This window comes from Lacerta agilis, chromosome 16 (genome assembly GCF_009819535.1).
Source record: "Lacerta agilis isolate rLacAgi1 chromosome 16, rLacAgi1.pri, whole genome shotgun sequence".
Taxonomy (NCBI): domain Eukaryota; kingdom Metazoa; phylum Chordata; class Lepidosauria; order Squamata; family Lacertidae; genus Lacerta; species Lacerta agilis.
Window position 1 is genome coordinate 33,180,553 of NC_046327.1, and position 22,972 is coordinate 33,203,524.

The 22,972-nt window shown below is 47.5% G+C and overlaps 1 protein-coding gene across 1 annotated transcript in view; it reads left to right on the forward strand.

The window, feature by feature from the left end:
• PALM3 (paralemmin 3) overlaps positions 1–22,972 on the forward strand; it is a 37,087-nt gene that overhangs the window by 3,135 nt on the left and 10,980 nt on the right. Inside the window, exons 2-5 of the mRNA XM_033172969.1 lie at positions 12,054–12,105; positions 18,408–18,488; positions 20,061–20,185; positions 22,420–22,540. Coding sequence (XP_033028860.1) covers positions 12,061–12,105; positions 18,408–18,488; positions 20,061–20,185; positions 22,420–22,540 — 372 coding nt within the window. The 5' untranslated portion in view covers positions 12,054–12,060. The remainder of the gene's footprint in view (positions 1–12,053; positions 12,106–18,407; positions 18,489–20,060; positions 20,186–22,419; positions 22,541–22,972) is intronic.

The following is a 22,972-nucleotide window of genomic DNA, read 5'->3' on the forward strand; positions in this document are numbered from 1 at the left end:
GTTTTTACATGAGTAGATTGTGTGCTTTTATTTAAAATGCATCTCTGGGTTATTTTTGGGGCATAGGAATTCGTTCATTTTCCCCAAAAAATATAGTCCGGCCCCCACAAGGTCTGAGGGACAGTGGACCGGCCCCCTGCTGAAAAAGTTTGCTGACCCCTGGATTGGACGAACAGGGTTGGCATCACTTCGTGAAGGATTTCAGCAGCCCTGAATAATGCAAAAAGTTCTCTCTGCAACATGCCTCAGTAGGAGGACGGCTGAGGATTTAGGACCAGTTAAACCCTAGATCCCCTTTAAACATTACACAAATGGCATGGCTGCTTGCCACCACCGCATCATGCATCATTACAAAGCTTCCATTCTGTCCTATCATGCTCTTAAGGGCAGTTTGCGCGATTAAATATCGCACCCCATGAGATTTGTTGCCGTGCCTGACCACTTAGGAGGATGGAAACTTTGTGTCACTGGAGCAATTGGAGGGAATAACCACAGGATGATAAATAACCGCAGCGTTGCTAAAACCAGGACTGAATTAACCGCTGGAAGCGTGGCTGGCCCAGGCATTTTGGTTCCCCCAGTAACTCATCCCTGATGCAGCCTGGTAAAAGATGCTGGAGTGCCATTTCCAGAGCCTGCACAGCCTTGTGTGCAACGCAAGAGTTGTGACTCAGCATCCTTTGTAGTTCAGATGTCCAAGTTAGTCTCAGGAACCATCCCCCCCCCTGCAGTCAGTGCTCTGAGGGCTGGAAGTGTTTTTTTTAGAAACACAAACCGTTCTCAGACTCCATAATAAGCTGGGTGCCGCCAGGGCCGGCGCGTACATTAAGGCGAACTAGGCAATTGCCTAGGGCGCCAAAATGGAGGGGGCGCTGGCCAGGCTTGGGCGGGGGGGGCGGGCTAGCAGCAGTTTCTCCGCTGTAGCGGAGAGGTGCTGCTTGCCCCCTACACCACCCCCCAGCTCCCGCTAAAGCAGGCTTTGGCGGGGGGCGGGCGGCGGGATGGGCGAGCAGCAGCTTCTCCGCTACAGCCGAAAAACTGCTGCTTGCCTCTGCACCACCCCCCACCTCCCGCTAAAGCAGGCTTTGGCGGGGGGCAGGCAGTGGGGGGTGCCAGAAGGTTTCTTGCCTAGGGCGCAAGAAACCCTAGCACCGGTCCTGGGTGCCACATAGCAACGAAGGATTAATGCTTTGAAGGCATGGCGGTTTACATGTGCTATCCAAAAATGCTGGGAAAATATATAGGCTTTTTTTTTAATTATTACCCATGAAATGACGAGCATGCCTTGATTACAAGTTTGTAGGGCCACCAGGGGCTAGATAAATTTATTTGGGGGTGGTCCCAGAATCAGCCCAGTTGTCCATTTCTGTTCCATGGTTTTGCAAGAAATATAGAGGTGTTCCTCTCAAATTGTAGGTTGCTGGTCAATTTAGGACCTTTAAAAAGGTGTCTGTCCAACTTAGAGGATGGTTTGGGTCGCTTCTGCACTTGGTCAGCCCTTAGTGTGTGGGGTGTGTGGGTGGGTGGGTATGGGGTGATATAAACAGGATGGGCTTATCCCTGGTTGGTGGGACATGCCAAAATCCCAACATCCAGCTACCAAGTGGAAAAATAATTACGCTAGGCCAGGGGGCCTCTTGGCATGCAGGATTGCACCTCAGTTGCACCAGTCACCCTCTACTGCTTCTCAGGTATGTCCCAGACACCCTTCAGTCTGGCCCACCTCCCTCAGTCATGGGCAACCCCCCCCCCTTTTCCAGCATCTATACATATGAGTGGTAAGTCTCTGGACTTCTGATGTCAGACTTACTGGACCCCAGCCAGGAACAGGATCCAACCATTAGCCCCTTTTGTCCTAGCAAACAACAGTTAGCTCAGTTTCTTATTGGAAGGCTCTCAGCAAAGTGCTGACCTGCAGGACTCCGCAAAAAGGAATTAATAAGCAACCCTATATTATTAAATCATCTATTCCCATCTAATTAATCATTTATTTGTCCATCAAAAAGAAAGCTGGCTATATAACAGTGTTTCCCAAACTTCTGGTAGCAGGGGCACTTTTTTTTCTAAATCAAAGCTGGGGGCCACTTCACTTTTGCACCCAAAAAGACTTATTAACCGAGTGTGAACTAGCTGCCTTCAGAAGAGCCCACTGTTGTGCTTCTGCATTAGTCAGTGTTCTGAGTGAGGCTTCTTTTTGGAGCTAGGCAAGACCAAAGCAGTCATCGGTCTGTTCTGTCTTTGCTAGAATGGGCTCTTTAAAAACCTGGGGTTTCTTTTGTTGCTCTGATCACTGCATTTTTGCATTTCTGCATTGTGCCTCATGATGCTGCTACTTTAGCACCTAGAGCAGGGGTCCCCAAACTAAGGCCTGGGGGCCGGATCTCGCCCAATCGCCTTCTCAATCCGGCCCGTGGACGGTCCGGGAATCAGCGTGTTTTTACATGAGTAGAATGTGTCCTTTTATTTAAAATGCATCTCTGGGTTATTTGTGGGGCATAGGAATTGATTCATTATTTTTTTTCAAAATATCCTCCGCCCCCCCCCCCATGGTCTGAGAGACAGTGGATTGGCCTCCTGCTGAAAAAGTTTGTTGACCATTGTATCTTTCAATGGGCTGCCATGCAAAGCGGGATATCAAATCCAAACTCTTCTTTTTCTTCTTCTTCTTCTTCTTCTTCTTCTTCTTCTTCTTCTTCTTCTTCCTCTTCCTCTTCCTCTGTGGGTGGGGCACCTCAGGTTCACAGGAGCCTTTACTTAGTGTATTTCTTGTGGCACACTGGCAGAACCTCCCACACCACACTAATGTACCATAGCTCGCAGTTTCTGAATTACTGCTCTGTGTTACCAACTGAGGTCCATACCCGCCAACATTTCTCCAATGAAAATAAGGACGTCCCATTCCATAATGATAATTTTACTATTTATAACCCCACACATCTTACTGGGTTGCCCCAGCCATTCTGGGCAGCTTCCAACATATATAAAAACATAATACATTAAACGTGTTTTTTTTAAAAAAAAAAAACTTCCCTATACATGATTGCCTTCGGACGGCTCGGGGGTCGGATAACTCCACACCCTCCAACATTTCTCCAGTGAAAATAGGGATGTTCTGGGATCAAATCAGAAACCGGGATGGCTTCTCTAAATCAGGGACGTCCCTGGAAAATAGGGACATTTTGGAAGGTCTGGAGGTCAGGGATTGCCAATGAGGAAGCTCATTGTGGCTTGGCTCAGCACAGGTTTTTCGGTTTAACCTAATTGGTATTGTTATGAACTTGGGTGGTCAGTCTGGATGAAATTATTATATTATTATTATCCGTGCTTTTTTTAAAAAAAAATGTTTAAGGGTCCTCTCATTTTGGCTCAAGAAAATCACTGTTTTATAGTTCAAATCAGGAAAAATAAATACAGTAAATGGAGAAAAGGCCGCCATCGAGGGTAGCAACGGAACTGATGATTCCCCATGCTAAAGAAGAAACTAAAAAAAATTAAATTTACCGGTAAGTTTCTTCTCCCGTTAGATTCATAAAATATTTAGGAGTATGCATACCCCTGCATCCCCCCTGAAAAAAGCACTGGTTATTATTAGCATTATTATTATTATTAAAATGCATGTAACACCCGTCATCCAAAGGTCACAGGAAGTTTACAGTATAAAAACACAGAAACACATAACATAAAAACAAATGAAACAATCATCCCCCTCGGTTTAAAAGGCCACAGATTGTGTAATTAGCCCAAGGCTTGGGAGAAGAGGAATGTTCTCACTGCGCGTCTAAAGATCTGCAGTGAAGGTGCCAGGTGAGTCTTCTTGGGGAGTGCATTGCACAAATGGGGAGCCACTGCAGAAAAGGCCTGTTCCGATGTATATTTTGCTCTAGGAGGCTTAGTTTGGTCAGAATCGAGTATACACTTCCCAAGTTAATGCTAAATACATTACATCTGCAAAATGAGCCACCATAGCTGATGGAGGGCTGTGCAAATTTGTGTCCCAGGCTTTTTAGACTCATCTACCCATGTACTAGGGGGACCCAGGTGGCACTGTGGGTTAAACCACAGAGTCTAGGGCTTGCCGATCAGAAGGTCGGCGGTTCGAATCCCTGCGACGGAGTGAGCTCCTGTTGTTCGGTCCTAGCTCCTGCCCACCTAGCAGTTCGAAAGCACGTCAAAAGTGCAAGTAGATAAATAGGGACCGCTCCAGCGGGAAGGTAAACGGCGTTTCCGTGTGCTGCTCTGGTTAGCCAGAAGCAGCTTTGTCATGCTGGCCACATGACCCGGAAGCTGTCTGCGGACAAACGCCGGCTCCCTCGGCCTATAGAGCGAGATGAGCGCCGCAACCCCAGAGTCGGACACGACTGGACCTGATGGTCAGGGGTCCCTTTACCTTTACCTTTACCCATGTACTATCTGAAACCAAAGGGGCACATTGGTTGCCAGAGGTGATGTACACTGTACGCGGGTGACCATTCAGCCTCTTGGGCTTGCTGATCGGAAGGTCGGTGGTTCAAATCCCAATGATGGGGTGAGCTCCCATTGCTCTGTCCCAGCTCCTGCCATCGAGCAGTTCGAAAGCACGCCAGTGCAAGTAGATAAATAGGTACCGCTCCGGCGGGAAGGTAAATGGCGTTTCCGTGCGCTCTGATGTCCGTCATGGTGTCCCATTGCACCAGAAGCAGTAGTCATGCTGGCCACATGACCCGGAAAGCTGTCTGTGGACAAACACCGGCTCCCTCGGCCTGAAAGCGAGATGAGTGCGGCAACCCCTGAGTTGACTTTGAGTGGACTTACCATATTTTTCGCTCCATAGGGCGCACCAGATCATAGGGCGCACCTCGTTTTTAGAGGAGGAAACAAGATTTTTTTTTCCTGGTTTTCCTCCTCTAAAAGCCCTGTTTTTCTGAGGATCAGCTAAAAGTTTTGCAGCTTTTTTGCAAAGGGAAAAGCCCTGTTTTTCTGAGGATCATCTAAAAGTTTTGCAGCTTTTTTCCAAAGGGAAAAGCCCATTCGCTCCATAAGACACACAGATATTTCCTCTTAATTTTTAGGAGGAAAAAAGTGCATCTTATGGAGCGAAAAATACGGTAGCCGTCCAGGGGTCCTTGACCTTTACCTTTTTATATTGGCATTATAGTCAGCTCCCCTCCCCCTATTGTTATGTACTTACGTGTGATTGACAATTACAATGTGCTGTGTGTGGTGTGTCTTTAAAAGACTGCTTTGAAGCTGTAGCTAGCGCACATCGTGGCTGCCCACTTCCTTTTGCTTGCGAGTATGTAATGAACGTGCTGCCACCGAGTGCTTCTTAGCTTCCGGGCCTAGTTCAAAGCACCGGTGGTTAGCCTTAAAGACCTTTACAGCCTGGGTATGTCGTACCAGAGGCTGCCTTATCACTTATAAACTCTTTAGGGGAGGTGAAATCCTGCCCAAGATTCTGTCTCCTGCCAACACATGGAGCAGGGCTGTGGAGGCAGCGCAAGACCGTGACTCACTTCCTCAGGTGTCCCGACAGAGTTGGACTTGTATCTTCTTTCCAAGGCTTTTCTGTGCAGGTGCGTGTTGTGTCTTTAGGGTATTATCATCCGTGATCCATGTTAATATGCTTGCAGGTTTGATCCCTGTATGGGCCAGTTGCACGTTCCTTCATTGCAGAGGGTCAGAACAGATGAACCTCAGGATCAGTGCTTTAAAAAAAAATATGTTTAGGGGTACTCTCATTTTTACTCCAGAAAAATCACCATTTTATAGTTCAAATCGGGGAAAATAAATACAGTAAATGGACAAAAGGACGCCATCAGGGATAGCAACGTAACTGACGATTCACCATGCTAGAGAAGAAACTACATTTTTTTAGTTTTTTTCTCCCGTTAGATTCACAAAATGTTTAGGGGTATGTGTACCCTAGCGTCCCCCCAGGAAAAAAAGCAGTGCTCAGGGTCCCTTCCAATTCTGTGATTCAATGTAGCAATGGCATAGTTTCGTTTGTATATAGGTATGATTTTATCCAGTGCTTTTTTTCTTTAAAAAAATGTTTAGGGGTACTCTCATTTTGACTCAAGAAAATAACCATTTCAGAGTTCAAATCGGGGGGATCAATACAGTAAATGGACAAAAGGACAAAGATTCACAAAATGTTCAGGGGCACGCATACCCCTGTGTCCCGTCCCCCCCAGAAAAAAAGCACTGATTTTATCAAGAAATGCTAAGCTGCTTTGAAGTCGAATGCGGGGCAAATGACCGGGTTTCACTGACCCCTGTCTCCTTGTGTCTCTACATGTGGGAAGGTGTGTGACCATAATGTCATTGCATTAGGATTCCCACACATCCAGCTCCCTGCAGGTAGCAGGCAATGTAAGGGGGGGGGGCGGTTTGCCAAGAGAGGGAGGACACATAAATGACTTCACAGCTAGCACCATTTTAATGGATTTCTAGCCCGCCTCTGAAGGTGTATGTTCTTCCAAGCCAGATTACAACAGATCAATACAAGTCGACGTTAAAAGCCTAAAATTTAAAATGGGATTTTTTTTTAAAAAAAAAATAGCCTAACATTAAAATAGCAGTGCATAAAACAGTCATTAAATATCACAACCATTAAATCATCCAAATATAAATCAGAAAGAATAAGTATTTCAGGCTTTTTCTAAGGCCAACAGAGCATGGGGGGGGGATGTGTCATAGGAATTTCCCTGCGGAGGGCATTTCAGAGATAAGGGACCCCATTATATGTTTATGCATTTAATTCATTTGTTTATATAAAGTAGAAAACGCAAAAACAAAAAATTAATAATAATTATAATAATAAGCCAAAGAAACAAGGATGTGATTGAGCACATTGAAATCCCGTTGTGAGAGCTTAGAATGACACCAAAAGTGCAAACATGTATCCGTTAACCTAGGAGCAGGCATGTTCAGAAACACCTCTGTGGCCGAAATCAACTTTGGCTCATTCGTGTTCAGATGGAGTGCCTCAACAAGTGGACATTGAAATCGCATCATTAATAGCATTTGAATAATAGCATTTTTTTCTTTCCTTCACTGAGGGAGGTGGGAGTGCCCTGTGGATGATCTGGCCCAGCTGCCAAAATATCTGGTGACAGGCTGAAAGTAAAAAATGGGGGGGGGGGGCTGTACGGGTTTTGAACCCTCACCTGGATGCGGTGCCATGCCTGGTAGTATTTCCAACTTAGGAGAATTCCGCTATGTATATTGGTGGGCAGGGTGAAGGCATCTAGTGCCGGATTTACGCATAAGCTAAACAAGCTATAGCTGAGGGCCCCACTCTCTTGGGGGGCCCCCCAAAAAAAATCAAAGGAAAAAAAACCTGGATGTACATTTCCAAAATATAAGATAAAAAAAACAAATAAAATAAAGCCTACAAACAGCAACAGTGTTTTGTGTTGTGTAGGCTCCTATGATATAAGTAATGGGCCCTGCCTGCTAGCCTGCTCCCTAAAATATCAGTGATTTGCTCCTTTCTATATATAGGGTGCCTACATTCTGCATGGATGGGTTGCATGGCAACATGTGCAAATGGCTTTAGATACCTATTAGGTCCGTAAATGACCATACAGCATATATTCAACACCAAAAAACAGCGACAATTTGTTGTTGACAAAGGACAGCTGGACATAAAAAGGACCCCATTACCTTCAGTAATAGGGACGTGGGTGGCGCTGTGGCTTAAACCACTGAGCCTAGGGCTTGCCGATCAGAAGGTCGGCGGTTCGAATCCCCGCGACGGGGTGAGCTCCCATTGCTCGGAAACCCAGCCAGATGGGCGGGGTATAAATAATAAATTATTATTATTATTACTCCTGCCAACCTAGCAGTTCGAAAGCACGTCAAAGTGCAAGTAGATAAATAGGTACCGCTCTGGCGGGAAGATAAACGGCGTTTCTGTGCGCTGCTCTGGTTTGCCAGAAGCGGCTTAGTCATGCTGGCCACATGACCCAGAAGCTGTACGCCGGCTCCCTCGGCCAATAAAGTGAGATGAGTGCCGCAACTCCAGAGTCGTCCACAACTGGACCTAATGGTCAGGGGTCCCTTTACCTTTACCTTCAGTAGCTTAGGGCTTCATCCAACTGAAATCCGGCTCTGAAGGCATCCTAACTTGAACTGGGAGTACACCCCTTGATCATGCAAGGCAATGCAGAGAACTGGCACAAGGCCACACCAAATAGGTGCTGATCCTGCCTACATGGTTGAGCCGAGCCAGGTTGAGGGTTTGTTGACTTGGAAGGCCCTGGAGCCCCCAAGCACAGCTCCGTCAAGCTGCAGCACCTTAACTTTTCTACTACCCGGTACTTTGGAGGCCTGACGAGAGGCAGCAGGCAGAAAATGGCCGCTGTCTTCCTTGCCTGCCTTGCCACCCTCCTACATAGCGACCTTTGGAGCTGCTGCTGGGAAATGCAAGCCCCACCCCCCTTCTCCCGAAGGGGCACTTTGTGACGTTGGTGCGGTTTGCAATATTAACCAGGTAGCCTCAGGAGGCCCCTGAGAGCCAGGCTGCGGCTTCTGAGCAGAGCTGGACTCTTCCAGATGATGTCCAGTGAGAGGTTAATGGGGGTGAGTTACAGTAACCTGGGTGAATGTACTTGTGCAGCCAGGCTAAGCTCTGTGCAAGTCCATAGGATTAGGCAATTCATTCGCTTTATAAATGGGCATTAGCTCAGGGTCACCGGGAGAGAGAGAGAGAGATGCTGATGTGACAAGTCCTTGGTGATAGAGCTGCAGCAATTTTTACTGGGAGCACACCCATGGGATCATGAGCACAAATACTTCCCTCCCCCAGTACCCCTCCCCATGCAGAGTCAGATGCTCACTGAATACCCACAAACAGCATGAAAATCACTGTGAGAGCAGTGTATAACCAACTGGGCATCGAGGAACATATTATGTGTGCAGCTCCCCCAGTGCGTATGAAAACCTCTCTGTGTGCGGCTTGGAGGCACGCCCTCGTCTTCTCACTTTCCCTGCCTATAAACGGGCCATTTGTACCAATGGACGTAAAATTGTGGCACAACAGCATAATTTGCCCGTATGTATCCTCACTTCCTGAATGCACATTTACCTTTCTGAACATTGCCCGCGCACATCAACAGTCTCTCCCTCTCATTACAATCTCCCACAGGGAGATCTTCCTAGAGCAGGGGGCAGCAACCTTTTTCAGCTGTGGTGCTCTTGCCCGTGTTCAGTCAGACTTGTCTCAGGATCTCAGCACTTGTGCTATAGCTGCCATCGCCTTGTTGTTGTTGTTGTTCAGTCGTTCAGTCGTGTCCGACTCTTCGTGACCCCATGGACCAGAGCACGCCAGGCACGCCTATCCTTCACTGCCTCTCGCAGTTTGGCCAAACTCATGTTAGTAGCTTCGAGAACACTGTCCAACCATCTCATCCTCTGTCGTCCCCTTCTCCTTGTGCCCTCCATCTTTCCCAACATCAGGGTCTTTTCCAGGGAGTCTTCCCTTCTCATGAGGTGGCCAAAGTACTGGAGCCTCAACTTCAGGATCTGTCCTTCTAGTGAGCACTCAGGGCTGATTTCTTTAAGAATGGATAAGTTTGATCTTCTTGCAGTCCATGGGACTCTCAAGAGTCTCCTCCAGCACCATAATTCAAAAGCATCAATTCTTCGGCGATCAGCCTTCTTGATGGTCCAGCTCTCACTTCCGTACATTACTACTGGGAAAACCATAGCTTTAACTATATGGACCTTTGTCGTCAGGGTGATGTCTTTGCTTTTTAAGATGCTGTCTAGGTTTGTCATTGCTTTTCTCCCAAGAAGCAGGCGTCTTCTAATTTCGTGACTGCTGTCACCATCTGCAGTGATCATGGAACCCAAGAAAGTGAAATCTCTCACTGCCTCCATTTCTTCCCCTTCTATTTGCCAGGAGGTGATGGGACCAGTGGTCATGATCTTAGTTTTTTTTATGTTGAGCTTCAGACCATATTTTGCGCTCTCCTCTTTCACCCTCATTAACAGGTTCTTTAATTCCTCCTCACTTTCTGCCATCAAGGTTGTATCATCAGCGTATCTGAGGTTGTTGACATTTTTTCCGCCATCTCCTGCAGCTCCTCAAAACACCATGGAGTTCTGTGGGCCCCACAGTCAGGGAGCATGCTTGCTTGGGAGTGATCCTATTTCATAATGAGACCAGGGCTGTGGCTGGAGCACTGACCATATCAGCTGGGAAATCCCCCAGAGCATTCAGGAATCCACCAGGTCCCATACTTCTGGGGGGGGGGGCAAGACCATCTTAATGGATCCTCCGCCCCAGAGGAGGAGATACTGCCACATCCAGGTGTCTCAGCAGGGATGGATCTGCCCATAGCAACAAACTCCCCGCAAACCCTGCTGCTAACAAGTCCCTCCTTTCCCGCTCTGTTGCAAAGACCAGACCCAGTACAAGTCTTGCCACATGGGTTGCCTGCATCACCGCTAAGCATATGTGTGGAATTCTGCATACAACAGCTTTCCGAAAGCCACTGCAATGACCTGGAAAAGGCATGGTTGCTGTGGCAGGCAGAAGGCTGATTTGCATGGCATTCAGTCAGTAGGTCAGTCAGTCAATCAATCAATCAATCAATCAATCAATTATTGCCCTTCCTTCTTCCCTGACAGGGACTCAAGGCAGTTTACTGATGAAATAAGAATAATCAGCACATGACTGGCCATTCCTGCACTTTAATACTTTCTGTAGACTTGCCAGTTAAGTGCTGATATGACTTGGCCCTGAGTACCTTTCAGAAGATGCCACTTTATGAAACTAACCCACAGGTGGTATCTAATGCCTAGAAAATTAGCGCTAATATGCCCAGGAAACTCACCTAACTGCTGGAGAGGGTGCACCTCCACAGGCACATACTTCCACATGTGGTGGTTATGCCCCAAAATCCAACAATTCTGGACAACAACCATACGAGAAATATGTAAGATAACCAAGCAAGTGCTAGAAATTACCCCAGAACTGGTCCTACTAAACATCTTTCAAGATAACAACGCCCACCTACACCACAAAGAACTCATAACCCACTTACTCTCAGCAGCCAGAAATATCATAACCAGACACTGGAGAGACCTGTCAGGAGTAAGCATGGACCAATGGTACCAAGTAGTATGGGAAACAGCCCTACTAGAAAAATAAACCAGTAAGCTGAAACTGACACGGGGACAAACAGAAGAAGACGCCTTCACCCTGGTATGGTTCCCCTTCATCAAACACAGAGCCCAAAACGACAATGCGGTGGGAGAGCATAAAAATCAATATGGCTGGCCTGATCCAAAACACTCACCCACCCCACTCACACAGGAAACCAAAGACCACCGCAGCCAACCACTAATGAACAATCACACCCTACGCCAACCCTGAACTCTCTCACTATCAAAGGAGCACAAGCTAACAACAGAGAACCTGCACAAACGACGCTGACACCAAACCCTACATGTATTAAGTAAAATAGAAACATCGCCACCCCACCCCACCCATCTCTCCATCCCGCCCACCTCTCCCCCCCCTTCCTCCCTAATTTATCACCAAACGAAACTGATGTGTAAAAATGCCTCATGGAAAAATACGAGAGAGACATCGCATATACCTTTGTAAAACAAGAAAATCCTTATTTTTTTTTTTTAAAAAAGATGCCACTTTAAAAAGAAAATAAAAGTAGTTCGGAACGTAAAACATCAGCGATATTTTTTCAGCTGCCTTAGCTGAACTGTGCCAGGTTATTCGACTTCAACGTGGGAATGGCACTGTGGGCAGATAAAAAAGAACAGACACGACTGAATGGTGGAGCAAGCCGGAGAAGAGGTTCCCGCCTGCACACTGCTTTTCCTTTGCCATGCCTGGGCTTGCTACTGAATGCCATGAATGCAGTGACCAGATGTCAGGTGGGGGGAAAAAGGGGAGAGGGGTCTGCTTGCGTGCAGGGATCAGAGCAAGCAGGAATGCGAGACGGGAGCTGGCGGAGGGGAGGGGGAGAAGAGGTGAGCGCTGGCATCCAACTGGCATCCAATGTCCTCTGGACACTTCCCAAGAGGCTCTGTTTGTCTTTCAGAGGGAAAATGGCAGAGAGCTCCCTGTTTGCGCAGCGGCTGCAGGCCATTACTGTAAGTATTCTTCCTTTCCCCCACCCCCACCCCTGCCCCACTTGTTCAGAAATGGGGCTCAGGGCCCTCAGACGAGGTCCAGCCTCTGTCCCCCATGGGAGCTTCCCCACCCCCTACCCCTGTTCCAAAGCTAAGGGAGAGGGGGAGAGGTGGGTGGGAAGGCAGAGTGCCCAGATCTGTATGCCAGAACTAAGCGATGCTCATAATAATAGTGTAATGTAACTCGTGTGGGGCGATTGGGGCAACGGCACCAGGCACAACCTGGGCAGAAGAGGTTCAGCACCTGCAATGTATTCATGTCCCTCAAAGCCACATTGCAATATGTAATGCTCTATTTATCAGTTTCCAAGGGAAAAAAAGTATCAAATACTCAGCCGTGACTAAATGCCTAAAACAAGGGACAGGTATAATAGTATAATAAAGAAGAAATAACTCAAACTTAACTGAAAAATGGGGTGAGGGTCCCCAAACAACCTGGTGAACTTAGACAAAAAGATATATATACAGTGGTGCCCCGCTAGACGAATGCCTCGCAAGACGAAAAACTCGCTAGGCGAAGGCATTCGACGAATTTGTCTATGGGGCTGCCTCGCAAGACGAAAATTTTTCGTCTTTTTTTTCGCCTAGCGAAAGCGCGGCTGTCATTGCCGCTTCGCTAGACGAAAAACCCGCTAGACGAAAATTTTCGCAGAACGAATTATTTTCGTCTAGCGGGGCACCACTGTATATATTATTCAAATGAAACCCTCAAAACTGAAACCCTAAACTGAAACCCTCAAAACTGAAACCCTAACGAGCTGCCGGCTCTCCCTCGTTTCACTGGATACTCCGTCAGTTTCCTCAGAGGGAAATCAGAAAGTTATCAAGATTAAATCAAAAGAATAACGAGCAGTAGGGGGAGAGCCCTCCCAAAAAATTGCGTGTAATTTAAACTCAGGGTAGCTAACCTAAATAGTTGTATTAACAAAAAACATAGTTTTGAAGACGAAGCCGCACAGGCTCCTGTGACCAAATGCTACGAGCACATGATAGAACTCGTAGGGAGGCTTATTGCGGCACCTAGGCCAGGCCCAGCGGCTCTGTGTGGGTTGCTCATTTGCCCTATAGCCTAACAACGGCTATAGGTTTAAAGCACATGACTTCCCTCAAAGGATCCTGGGAACTGCTGTTCTGCCCTCAAAGAGCTGCCATTCACAGCACCCTTAACAAACTACAGTACCCAGGATCCTTTGGGGGGAGTCATGTGCTTTACACATGTGGCATGGACACAGACACAGTCAAATGCATTCAGCTGTGGGGAGGCTGTTGGTGGGAAGGAGAATCATGTTGGTGGCATGTGGCTGACCAGCTATTGCTGATGGGATGTGTTACGTACTAAGCGACTCCGAGTATATTTCAGGATGGCAGATTGTGGAACATATTTAATTATTTCTGGCTTTACAGCTTCTCAGCTGACTCACTGTAGAGGTGCAAGCATCAGGAGCTGTCTATCTTGAGCAGCCTATTTAAAGCACACACAGCCAAGAATCCTGGGAACTGTAGTTTACCGCTCACAGAGCTATGATTCCCAGAATCCTTAACAAACTACTATTCCCAGGATTCTTTGGGGTGCTTGAAATGTATGATGCGTGTGCTCTATACAGTGGTACCTCTGGTTAAGTACTTAATTCGTTCTGGAGGTCCGCTCTTAACCTGAAACTGTTCTTAACCTGAAGCACCACTTTAGCTAATGGGGCCTCCCACTGCCACTGCGCCGCCAGAGCATGATTTCTGTTCTTATCCTGAGGTAAAGTTCTTATCCTGAAGCGTTATTTCTGGGTTAGCGGAGTATATAACCTGAAGCGTATGTAACCTGAAGCGTATGTAACCCGAGGTACCACTGTACCTTTAAAACACATTTGAAGCACATTCCCTCCCCCCTCAAAGAATTATGAGTGCTGTGGTTGTTCAGGGCTGCTGGGAATTGTAGTTTGTGAGGGGCAAACTACCATGCTCGGGATTCATTGAGGGAAAGAAGGCGCTTAGAATGTGCTTTTAAATACATAGTGTATACTGCCTGCTCTGTAATATAAGGATAACAGCATTGCCCTCCCCACGTTGATGTGAGGATTTGAGGGGATTCCGTGTTTAATCCCATTTACAAAATCCTTTCTGCACGCAGGCAGTTCCCCCATTCCACAGAGGCAACCATTTCAGACCCAGCAGCTGTTTACAGACCTATGAGCTGTATCAAATGCTGCAATTCCGCTTGCACAACAGACTTCTGCGCACACAATGAAACTTCCTATCCTGCTCCTGTTGCCTTGAGCCCCTTGTGCACCCTCAATATCAGCTCCCAGGGGGTGGGGGACCCTCTGGAGCAGTTTTGGGGACATGGGCATAGCCAGGATTTTTGTTAGCAGGGCAGGTTTTTTGTGGGGGGGGGGCAGAACCTCAGTTTGCTATGTATTTTTATTGATTTTTGTTGATTGAGGGGCAGCTGCCCCTCCCTGCCCCCCCCCCGGCTATTCCCATCCACAGGGAGAGGAAACTGAATGAGTGTAACTCTGCTTGCGCAGTTCTGGATACAATCCCAAGTTCCCCTGCAGGAAAGGAAGCAGCCACAGGCCCCCCTCCATTTACCCTGAAAATATGACTTGCAGGGATGAACTTTTGGGGAGACTTTCTTCCAGTCTCACACTTGCGTTCAACTGGGAGAGGCTCTAGTGAAAAACAGCCCCTTTCTTCCTAATGTCTCAACAACAAAAACTGATTTGTAAAAATGTTATACGGAAAAATACGAGAGAGACATTGCAATACCTTTGTAAATCAAGAAATTCTTCAATAAAAATATTTTTAAAATATATACGGTTTTGTATGGCAACCCGTTTTCTCTAGGAGAAAATAGCACGGCCAGAAATGTGCTGATTTGCCTGAACTGTGGCAGAATGCAAGGACTGTGGAGTAATGCATCCACACATAGGACAGAGAACTTTGATTTGAAGTTCTTTCAGAAGAAAGCCATGCATTTTGAAGAAGACTTCTGTTTGAAGTCCAATTTAAAGATAAGGAACCATAAAAAGGGAGATTAGGAGCCTTGAAGTTCTCCATAATAGTGAACAGCAGCCTGAGCAAGCCCTCGGGTCGCCTGGCCACAGTCTTTCCCACTATGAGAGATATTTCTAATTAAATGACAGCAGTTGCTTCTGAATTTGCATTGCACGTGCAAATTTTATGCAAACTTGTTTCTTAATACAGGTAGGTAGCCGTGTTGGTCTGCCATAGTCAAAACAAAATAAAATAAAAAAAATTCCTTCCAGTAGCACCTTAGAGACCAACTAAGTTTGTTCTTGGTATGAGCTTTCGTGTGCATGCACACGAAAGCTCATACCAAGAACAAACTTAGTTGGTCTCTAAGGTGCTACTGGAAGGAATTTTTTGTTTTGTTTCTTGATGATACACAAGTGGCAAACCTGGGGTGTGTACCTATCTTTTCTGCCCAGTGATGTGGCTATTGGAAGTGGCCAGCATTGTTCTAGTTGCAGCCCTTGAATATATTCCCAGCGTCTTTGGATTTGGGCTAAATCTGGGCTGCTTCCCCTCCTCCGTGGGAAACACTGAGCAAGCCTGGTGTAACCTGAGCTGCCATTCCTTTGCTCATCCTGCCTTTGAAACAAATGAATTATTCACCAGGCAATAGCTCCAACCTGAACCAAACAGGAGGAGAAGGATCTGGAGGCCGGCCCAGACTGGAAGAAGCAGGGGCCGGGCTGGGGGTTGGTGCCTGCGATGCAGCCTGGCTGCCCTTGTGTGCAGCCCCACGCACACATCCAGATGGGAGATGTTGTCATGAATGGTGCATGCCAGGAAGCGTAGTAAACATTTATTGTTGCGAGAAGTGTTTCGGCAGCTGAGAGATGTTTCTGTGCAGGGAGAGAATCGGGGCAAAGGGAGATGGAGCTACAACCAGCAGTGAGGAGCCCTGAGTACGTGAACAGTGGCAGACACACCCATGACCTTATGCGCGCCACAGGGTGTCTGAGCGCATGCAACACATGCTGGCTTGGTAAACACATTGTAACCTCCGTGTAGGCACACACCCAAACACTGCATCAAAATTTGTACCTTTGTACTTGGTGCTGGAGGAGACTCTTGAGAGTCCCATGGACTGCAAGAAGATCAAACCTATCCATTCTTAAAGAAATCAGCCCTGAGTGCTCACTGGAAGGGCAGATCCTGAAGTTGAGGCTCCAGTACTTTGGCCACCTCATGAGCAGACTCCCTAGAAAAGACCCTGATGTTGGGAAAGATGGAGGGCACAAGGAGAAGGGGACGACAGGATGAGATGGTTGGACAGTGTTCTCGAAGCTACTAACTTGAGTTTGGCCAAACTGCGAGAGGCAGTGAAGGATAGGCGTGCCTGGCATGCTCTGGTCCATGGGGTCACGAAGAGTCGGACACGACTGAACGACTGAACAACAACAACAACTTGGTGACAGGGATGCGGGTGGCGCTGTGGTCTAAACCACTGAGCCTCTTGGGCTTGCCGATCAGAAGGTTGGCGATTCGAATCCCCGCAACGGAGTGAGCTCCTGTTGCTCTGTCCCAGCTCCTGCCAACCTAGCAGTTTGAAAGCACGCCCAAAAGTGCAAGTAGATAAATAGTTACCATTCCGGCGGGAAGGTAAATAGCGTTTCTGTGCGCTATTCGTGCTGGTCACATGACCCGGGAAAACTGTCTGCGGACAAACGCTGGCTCCCTTGGCCTGTAAAAAGAGATGAGCGCCACAACCCCAGAGTCGTCTGCGACTGGACTTAACTGTCAGGGGTCCTTTACATTTACCTTTTACTTGGTGGTTTCATTTGACGTTATGTCCTCTCTTTTAATTTCCTATGCCCAGTCATCAAGGAAGATTAGAGCCCTGATTTCATTCATAATTCCTATTAGTCTCCTAAGGGTTGTTTATGCGTATGAAAGTCTGTTGGAATATACAGATGGTTGTGTGGCACAAACATGTTGATTTTTAATGTCAACACAATAGACTGCAAACTCCAGATATTGCTGGGCACACTCAGGTTGTATAGACATGGTTGTGTTTGTCTCCAGTGTTCTAATTGAATTATTTGAGATCATTGCAGTCTGGTGTCAAAAAGTAACTATTTTTTAAAAGTTGTTTAGACCCACACAGCATGGATCTGTCATTAACACAGTTAAACCAGTCTGATAATAGCAGCATTATTTGAACCAATGTAGGGCAACCTTCCCCAGCCTGGTGCCTTCCTGATGTTTCTGACTAGGACTGTCTTACATCAGCTGAAAGGTACTAAACATCAGGAAGACTCATGTAAACAAACCACCCATATGTAACTCCAGTGCAAATAGCATTTTGATTATTTTTTTGGGGGGGGGTATATTAATTCAAAAGCATTAATGATGAACACTTCTAATGATTTCCCTAAACTCTGAAAAACCACGCTGTTGAAAGAAAATGATGGAGAGGTAAAACCAGCCTCTTCAAGAGGATTATTAGCCTCGTTTGATTGATTGTGGCACACACACTTTCATGGACCAATGGCCGTAATAATATCTATCTATCTATCTATCTATCTATCTATCTATCTATCTATCTAATTTTCATGGACAGCAGCCCACAGACCTGGTTTGTGTACCAGTCGTCCTCACAAGGATATGCAGCCACCTTTTAGGTGCCACGAGGCTGCAGAGAGTTCAGCCAAAAAGGGAGAGTGGCAGTAAAGTCTCCCTCTCGCTGCACGGGGAAACACCCCCCAGGGTCTTTTAAACATCCCGGTAGGGTTAAGGGGGCAGGCCCTTTGCAGACAGGGCAGTCTCCCCACCCCCCACCTTGCATCCCTCCCCCCAGCTCTTACCGCCTTTAAAAGGGGGAGGCGCTGCTGGCATAGTTGCAATGTGGTGGCTGGGTTGGCATAGATGGGCTTTTCCTTAACCGGTAGCGAGAGGGAGAGCAGCGCAGCGCAGGGAGTGGGTGAGGACGCGGGCGAGACACAAAGGGGTGGCGGCGGGGGTGGGGCTCTTCCCTGCTGCTCTTCCACCCAGGTGATGCTGCTAAAGGCCGAGGAGGGACGGCTGCTCTGCTGGTGGGCTTAAGTCCTCGGCGCGGTCGGTCGGGCAGGCACGCAGCTTCGCCTGTCTCTCGCCCACGTGGGGATCGCTCGCTCGCGCCCTGCCTCCCACCGCGGCGGCGGCGGCGGCGGCGGGCCCTTTGTCCGCCCCTCTCTGCAGGGCGGCTCCTGCCTCGCCTCGCCTCGCCTTCCACCCCTTCGGTCCCCTTTGCTTTGCTGCAGGAGCGGCGCAGGCTGCAGGAGCGTATCCTGGCCACCCGCCGGGAGCTGGAGGAGGAGAGACTGCGAGCCCAGCGCCTCAAGGTAACGCCCAGGAGAGGGATGCAGGAATGGATGGACCAGAGGGATGGAGGTTGGGATGCGGGAGTGGGGAGGTGAAGGAGGTGAAATGATTGGGGTGGGGGTGGGGGGTGGGGTACCACTGTGGGAGGGACCAGGGTGGACCTCTAGGGGAGGAGGGGGGATGTCAGACCCCAATATTAAGATGGTTGGGGGTCCTGTTGTAGTTCCCAAAATAGACCCCCCCCCCAAAAAATAGAGCCTGAAATAAGATACTACAAAAAAAGTCTTGGGGTGTCTTAAAAACTAACTCTTGTATAATGGCACATGTTTTTGTGGACTTTTTTTTTCTTGGTCCACCTTGAAAACAAATAGAAAATACCTTGTGCAGGTTCACTTAACTCCCCATTGCTTTGGCTCACTTCCTTGGCCCAGTTACCAACTCTCAACCTAACCTACCTCACATGGCAGTTGTGAAGATATAGGAGGAGGTATAAAATGGCTGCAAAATGGAACTTAGTGCTTGTATCACAGGCATCAAATGTTGGTCCCTTTAACCCCACTAATGCATCTTTGTTCTATAAAGGATCATATTTTTCTGCACACCTCCCAGGAGAAAAAAAAAAGGACAGCTATAAGGCTTCAACCAATCATAATCTGGCCTGAGAATTGCATGCTTTAGATCCCTAAGTCCCAGCAAAAAGCAGCAACAACCTTGCTTCACTTTCCAATGTTCTGCACTAGAAATAAGCATGTCTAATCAAAGGCATGCGAGTCAAGGAAAATTTATAGCCCACATTTAGCAATGAGCTTCACTGGGCATTCTGGCACAATCACTGGGATATGGGTTTGCTTGCAAGTTTCCCCTATTTTGGCCTATGTTTTCACAACCTTGTGTGGCACGGACCTCACAAAAGGTGTGCAAATGGCCAAGAGGACCACCTACATGCAGATGCTCATGCCCCTAGAAGCTGAAAGGTGTGGGGAGTCAAGTTCTGGCTGTGTGGCCCTTTGTGTGCAAATGTTTGCATGATGCGTGGTGGTTGTGGAGAGAGAGAGAGAGAGAGAAATGGTGAGGATTGTGGCTGGAGTATGTTTGAACATCTGCACTAGTGGGTGTGTTCAACATCTGCTGTCAATGCCATGTAGCTTCATTATTTACTTATTTTAAAGTATTTCTGAACCAACCTCCATCCTTTACCGGTACCAGGATCTGCTAGGGTGCTATCCTAGCAGATACAACAATACAATAAAAAACCCACTAAAATACATTTCCAAACAATAAAAGCAGTTGACACAGCCGACACTGAATATGCTGAAAATATCTGGCCATGTAGCCTGGCGTGAAATTTTTTTGCACTGTTGCTGGTTTGCGTGTGACTGCTTGCTCATGTAGACCTATATGTGCACGTGGTTGAACAAAGATGCAATTCTGGGTATGCGCAGGAATGATCTCATGTGTGCCTGTGCATATATGCATGACTGTAAGCCCATTGTCTTGTCTTGATGTGTCCTGACAGCCCACGTGTCTCTTATCGGCGTGAGTGTCCAGTGGAGGATTGCTGACAAATGCGTTCTCTGTCTCTCTCTTCTCAGAGGAAATCTCTGCGTGATCGTTGGCTGATGGAGGGAACATCCTCACCCACGGACGACAATGGTCACTTGTCTTCTGTTTGGGAGGCACAGAATCGCATTCAGGAATTAGAGCAAGATCTGTGCAGGTGAGTGTGTCTTAGGTGATGGCGGGGGGGCGGCGGTGGTGGAGGAGCAGCAGCAGCATTGACAATAACACACCCAAAGGGGTTTCATGGTTTTACCCAGCACAGAGAAGCAGCCACCTCAGTTTCCTCCCCCTTCTCTTGCCCCTCCCTGTCTCAAATTTTAGATTGTAAGGCCCTTGGGGCAGAGACCTGTCCTCTTCGCTCTCTATAAAGCATCTCACATTCTGTTTTTATTTATAAAAGTGTTTATATGCCCCCCCCTCTCGTGAAACATTAGGGTGGTGTACAACAGGAACATTTAAAACGAGACAAAGCAATCGTAAAAATGACTGGCTACTCAAGGAACGTTTTGGGCAACTACTCAGGCTTGTTTGCATTAAAAAAAAAGTCTTCAAGAGATATCTGAAAGTTAAAAATAAATAAATGAGGACGCCTGCTGAATTTCTGCTGGAAGAGGCAGTGTGGGACTAGCAACACTTGAAAGCCCATCTCCTGGTGGAGGCCAGTGAGGCCGCTGATGGCAATATATACATAAATAGCAACTACAGCCACAATAACGTGCTGTTCCGGCTGGAGCTGCAGATGGAAGCTGATGATGACATCGAGGTCTCTGGAGGACGTGAAGGAGGGATGTTTTGTGGGCATGTTGTGTCCCCCTCATGCCTCTCTGCATCTTCTTCTTTCCGGAAGAGAAGATGCTCGAGACTAAAAACAACAACAACCAACGCTCAGGACAGAGAAGCCTGAAACCACTTCCTGGCCTGAGGGAGCTGGAGGGAAGGAGCTCAACGGAGTGATTAGTCAGCAAGGCTCCTGAGGATTAAATCACACTCTGGCAGGAGGAGGAGGAGGAGGAGGAGGAGGGTAGGATCCCCCAGGCAGTGCAAAAGTGACAACTCAGCAACAGGGGTGGAGAGCCTCCAGCAGCCTGGCTGTAAATGTGGGGGTGGGGGTCTTTTCACACCCGGGCGCACAAGCAAGGAGCCAGGATTTGTCTAACCAAAGGATGTCAGAATACAGTACTTGCTCGTGAAGGATAGCGCTAAGGTTCAGCTCATAAGGTTACTTAATTCCAAAGGACAGGAGAGCAAATTGTTCCCAGAATAGTGACTGGTGAGTTTAGAATGGGGCTGAAGATCTCCAGCTTAAAACCCCACTCGAAACAATGAAATACATCTGTTGTTGTTCTTGTTGATGTTGTTGTGATTTCTGTCCTGTTGGGTAGCCTAAGGTCTTTCAAAAACAGTTTGCAAAGAGAAAAAGGCAAACACAACACAGTAATAAATCAACACCAAATCAATAAAGCACAAGTTATTTAAAAACCAGTCCATAGCACTCTTAGTAGCATGCAGATGCATCTAAAAAGCCAGGTCTTACCCAGCTGGCTAAAAATCAGTCAAGAGCAATCCAGGCAGGTTTACAGAATGAGGAGGCAACCACCGAGTAGGTCCTGTCTGTTATGGCTACATGCTATGCTTTCTGCCCACCTAGCAGTTCAAAAGCACGTCAAGTGCAAGTAGATAAATAGGTACCACTCTGGCAGGAAGGTAAACATCATTTCTGTGCACTGTTCGCCAGAAGTAGCTTAGTCATGCTGGCCACATGACCCAGAAGCTGTCTGCGGACAAACGCCGGCTCCCTCCTCCTATAAGAGCGAGATGAGTGCCGCAACCCCAGAATCGTCCACGACTGGAGCTAATGATCAGGGGTACCTTTACCTTTACCTTTTATGCTTCCTTTTGCCAAACTTCCTCAGAAGATTTTTAAATTACGGGGGAAGAGGACAATCTTGAAGATGAATGTGATATGCTTTCTATGGCCAGTTCCAGTCAACCATCGGACTGCTGTATTTTAGATTTGCAGGCTCCAAAAACATGTCAGAAGGAGGCCCCACTAATCTAGATGTTACCAAGGCATGTGTTGTGATAACCAAGCACATCAATTTCCTGTGAACAGAGTCCTGGTTTGCACATCTCTGTGTCGCAATAATCATGTGGATCAGGGGTGGGCAATTTGTGGCCTTCCAGATGTTGTTGAACTCCCAACTCTCATCAGCCCCAACCAGCAGGACCAGTAATGAGGGGTAATGGGAATTGTCGTCCAGCTCTGACCATAGAGCCACATGTTCACCAGCCCTGATGTAGAGAATTGGTCATGGCCACCGTTGTTCCCTGTCGCTGCTTGTCAGGGGCATGAAATGTTGTCCTTTAATGGCTGTTCCTCTCTTTCTGAAGTCTCCAAACTCAGATGCAGCAGCTGGATAATCCAGAACTTCACCAGGGATTGCCACAGCCAGAGGAGCCTGTGAAGGCTTTGAAGGAGGTGAAGCTGTCTTCCTTGGATGGCCTTGGGGAGGTATGAGTAGTTCCTGATCTCCTCTGTTGTGGCAAATGCAAAACTGGCTATCAAGCACAGAATTTGACATTTTGAGAATTTCAGCATACATTTTTTAAAACCAAGCTTCTTTCCCTTATCGTTGTAGGGAACAGCTTAAATATGTGGATATCACCTAATTTTGCATGTTACGCTCAGCCGAACCATGGCTCAGTAGGAATGTGCAAGCATGTGGGGTCCAAGAGAGGGGATTGGGGCCATTTTTACGAGTTAGTCATTTTGCTGCTGCTTGAGATAAGCACTGAGCTAAGCATGGTTTGGCTTTGCATGTTGTCTCAAGACAGGCTCAAGGATTAGCACTCTCCAGACCAGGGGTCCCCAAACTAAGGCCCAGGGGCCGGATGCGGCCCAATTGCCTTCTAAATCCGGCCCGCGGACGGTCCGGGAATCAGT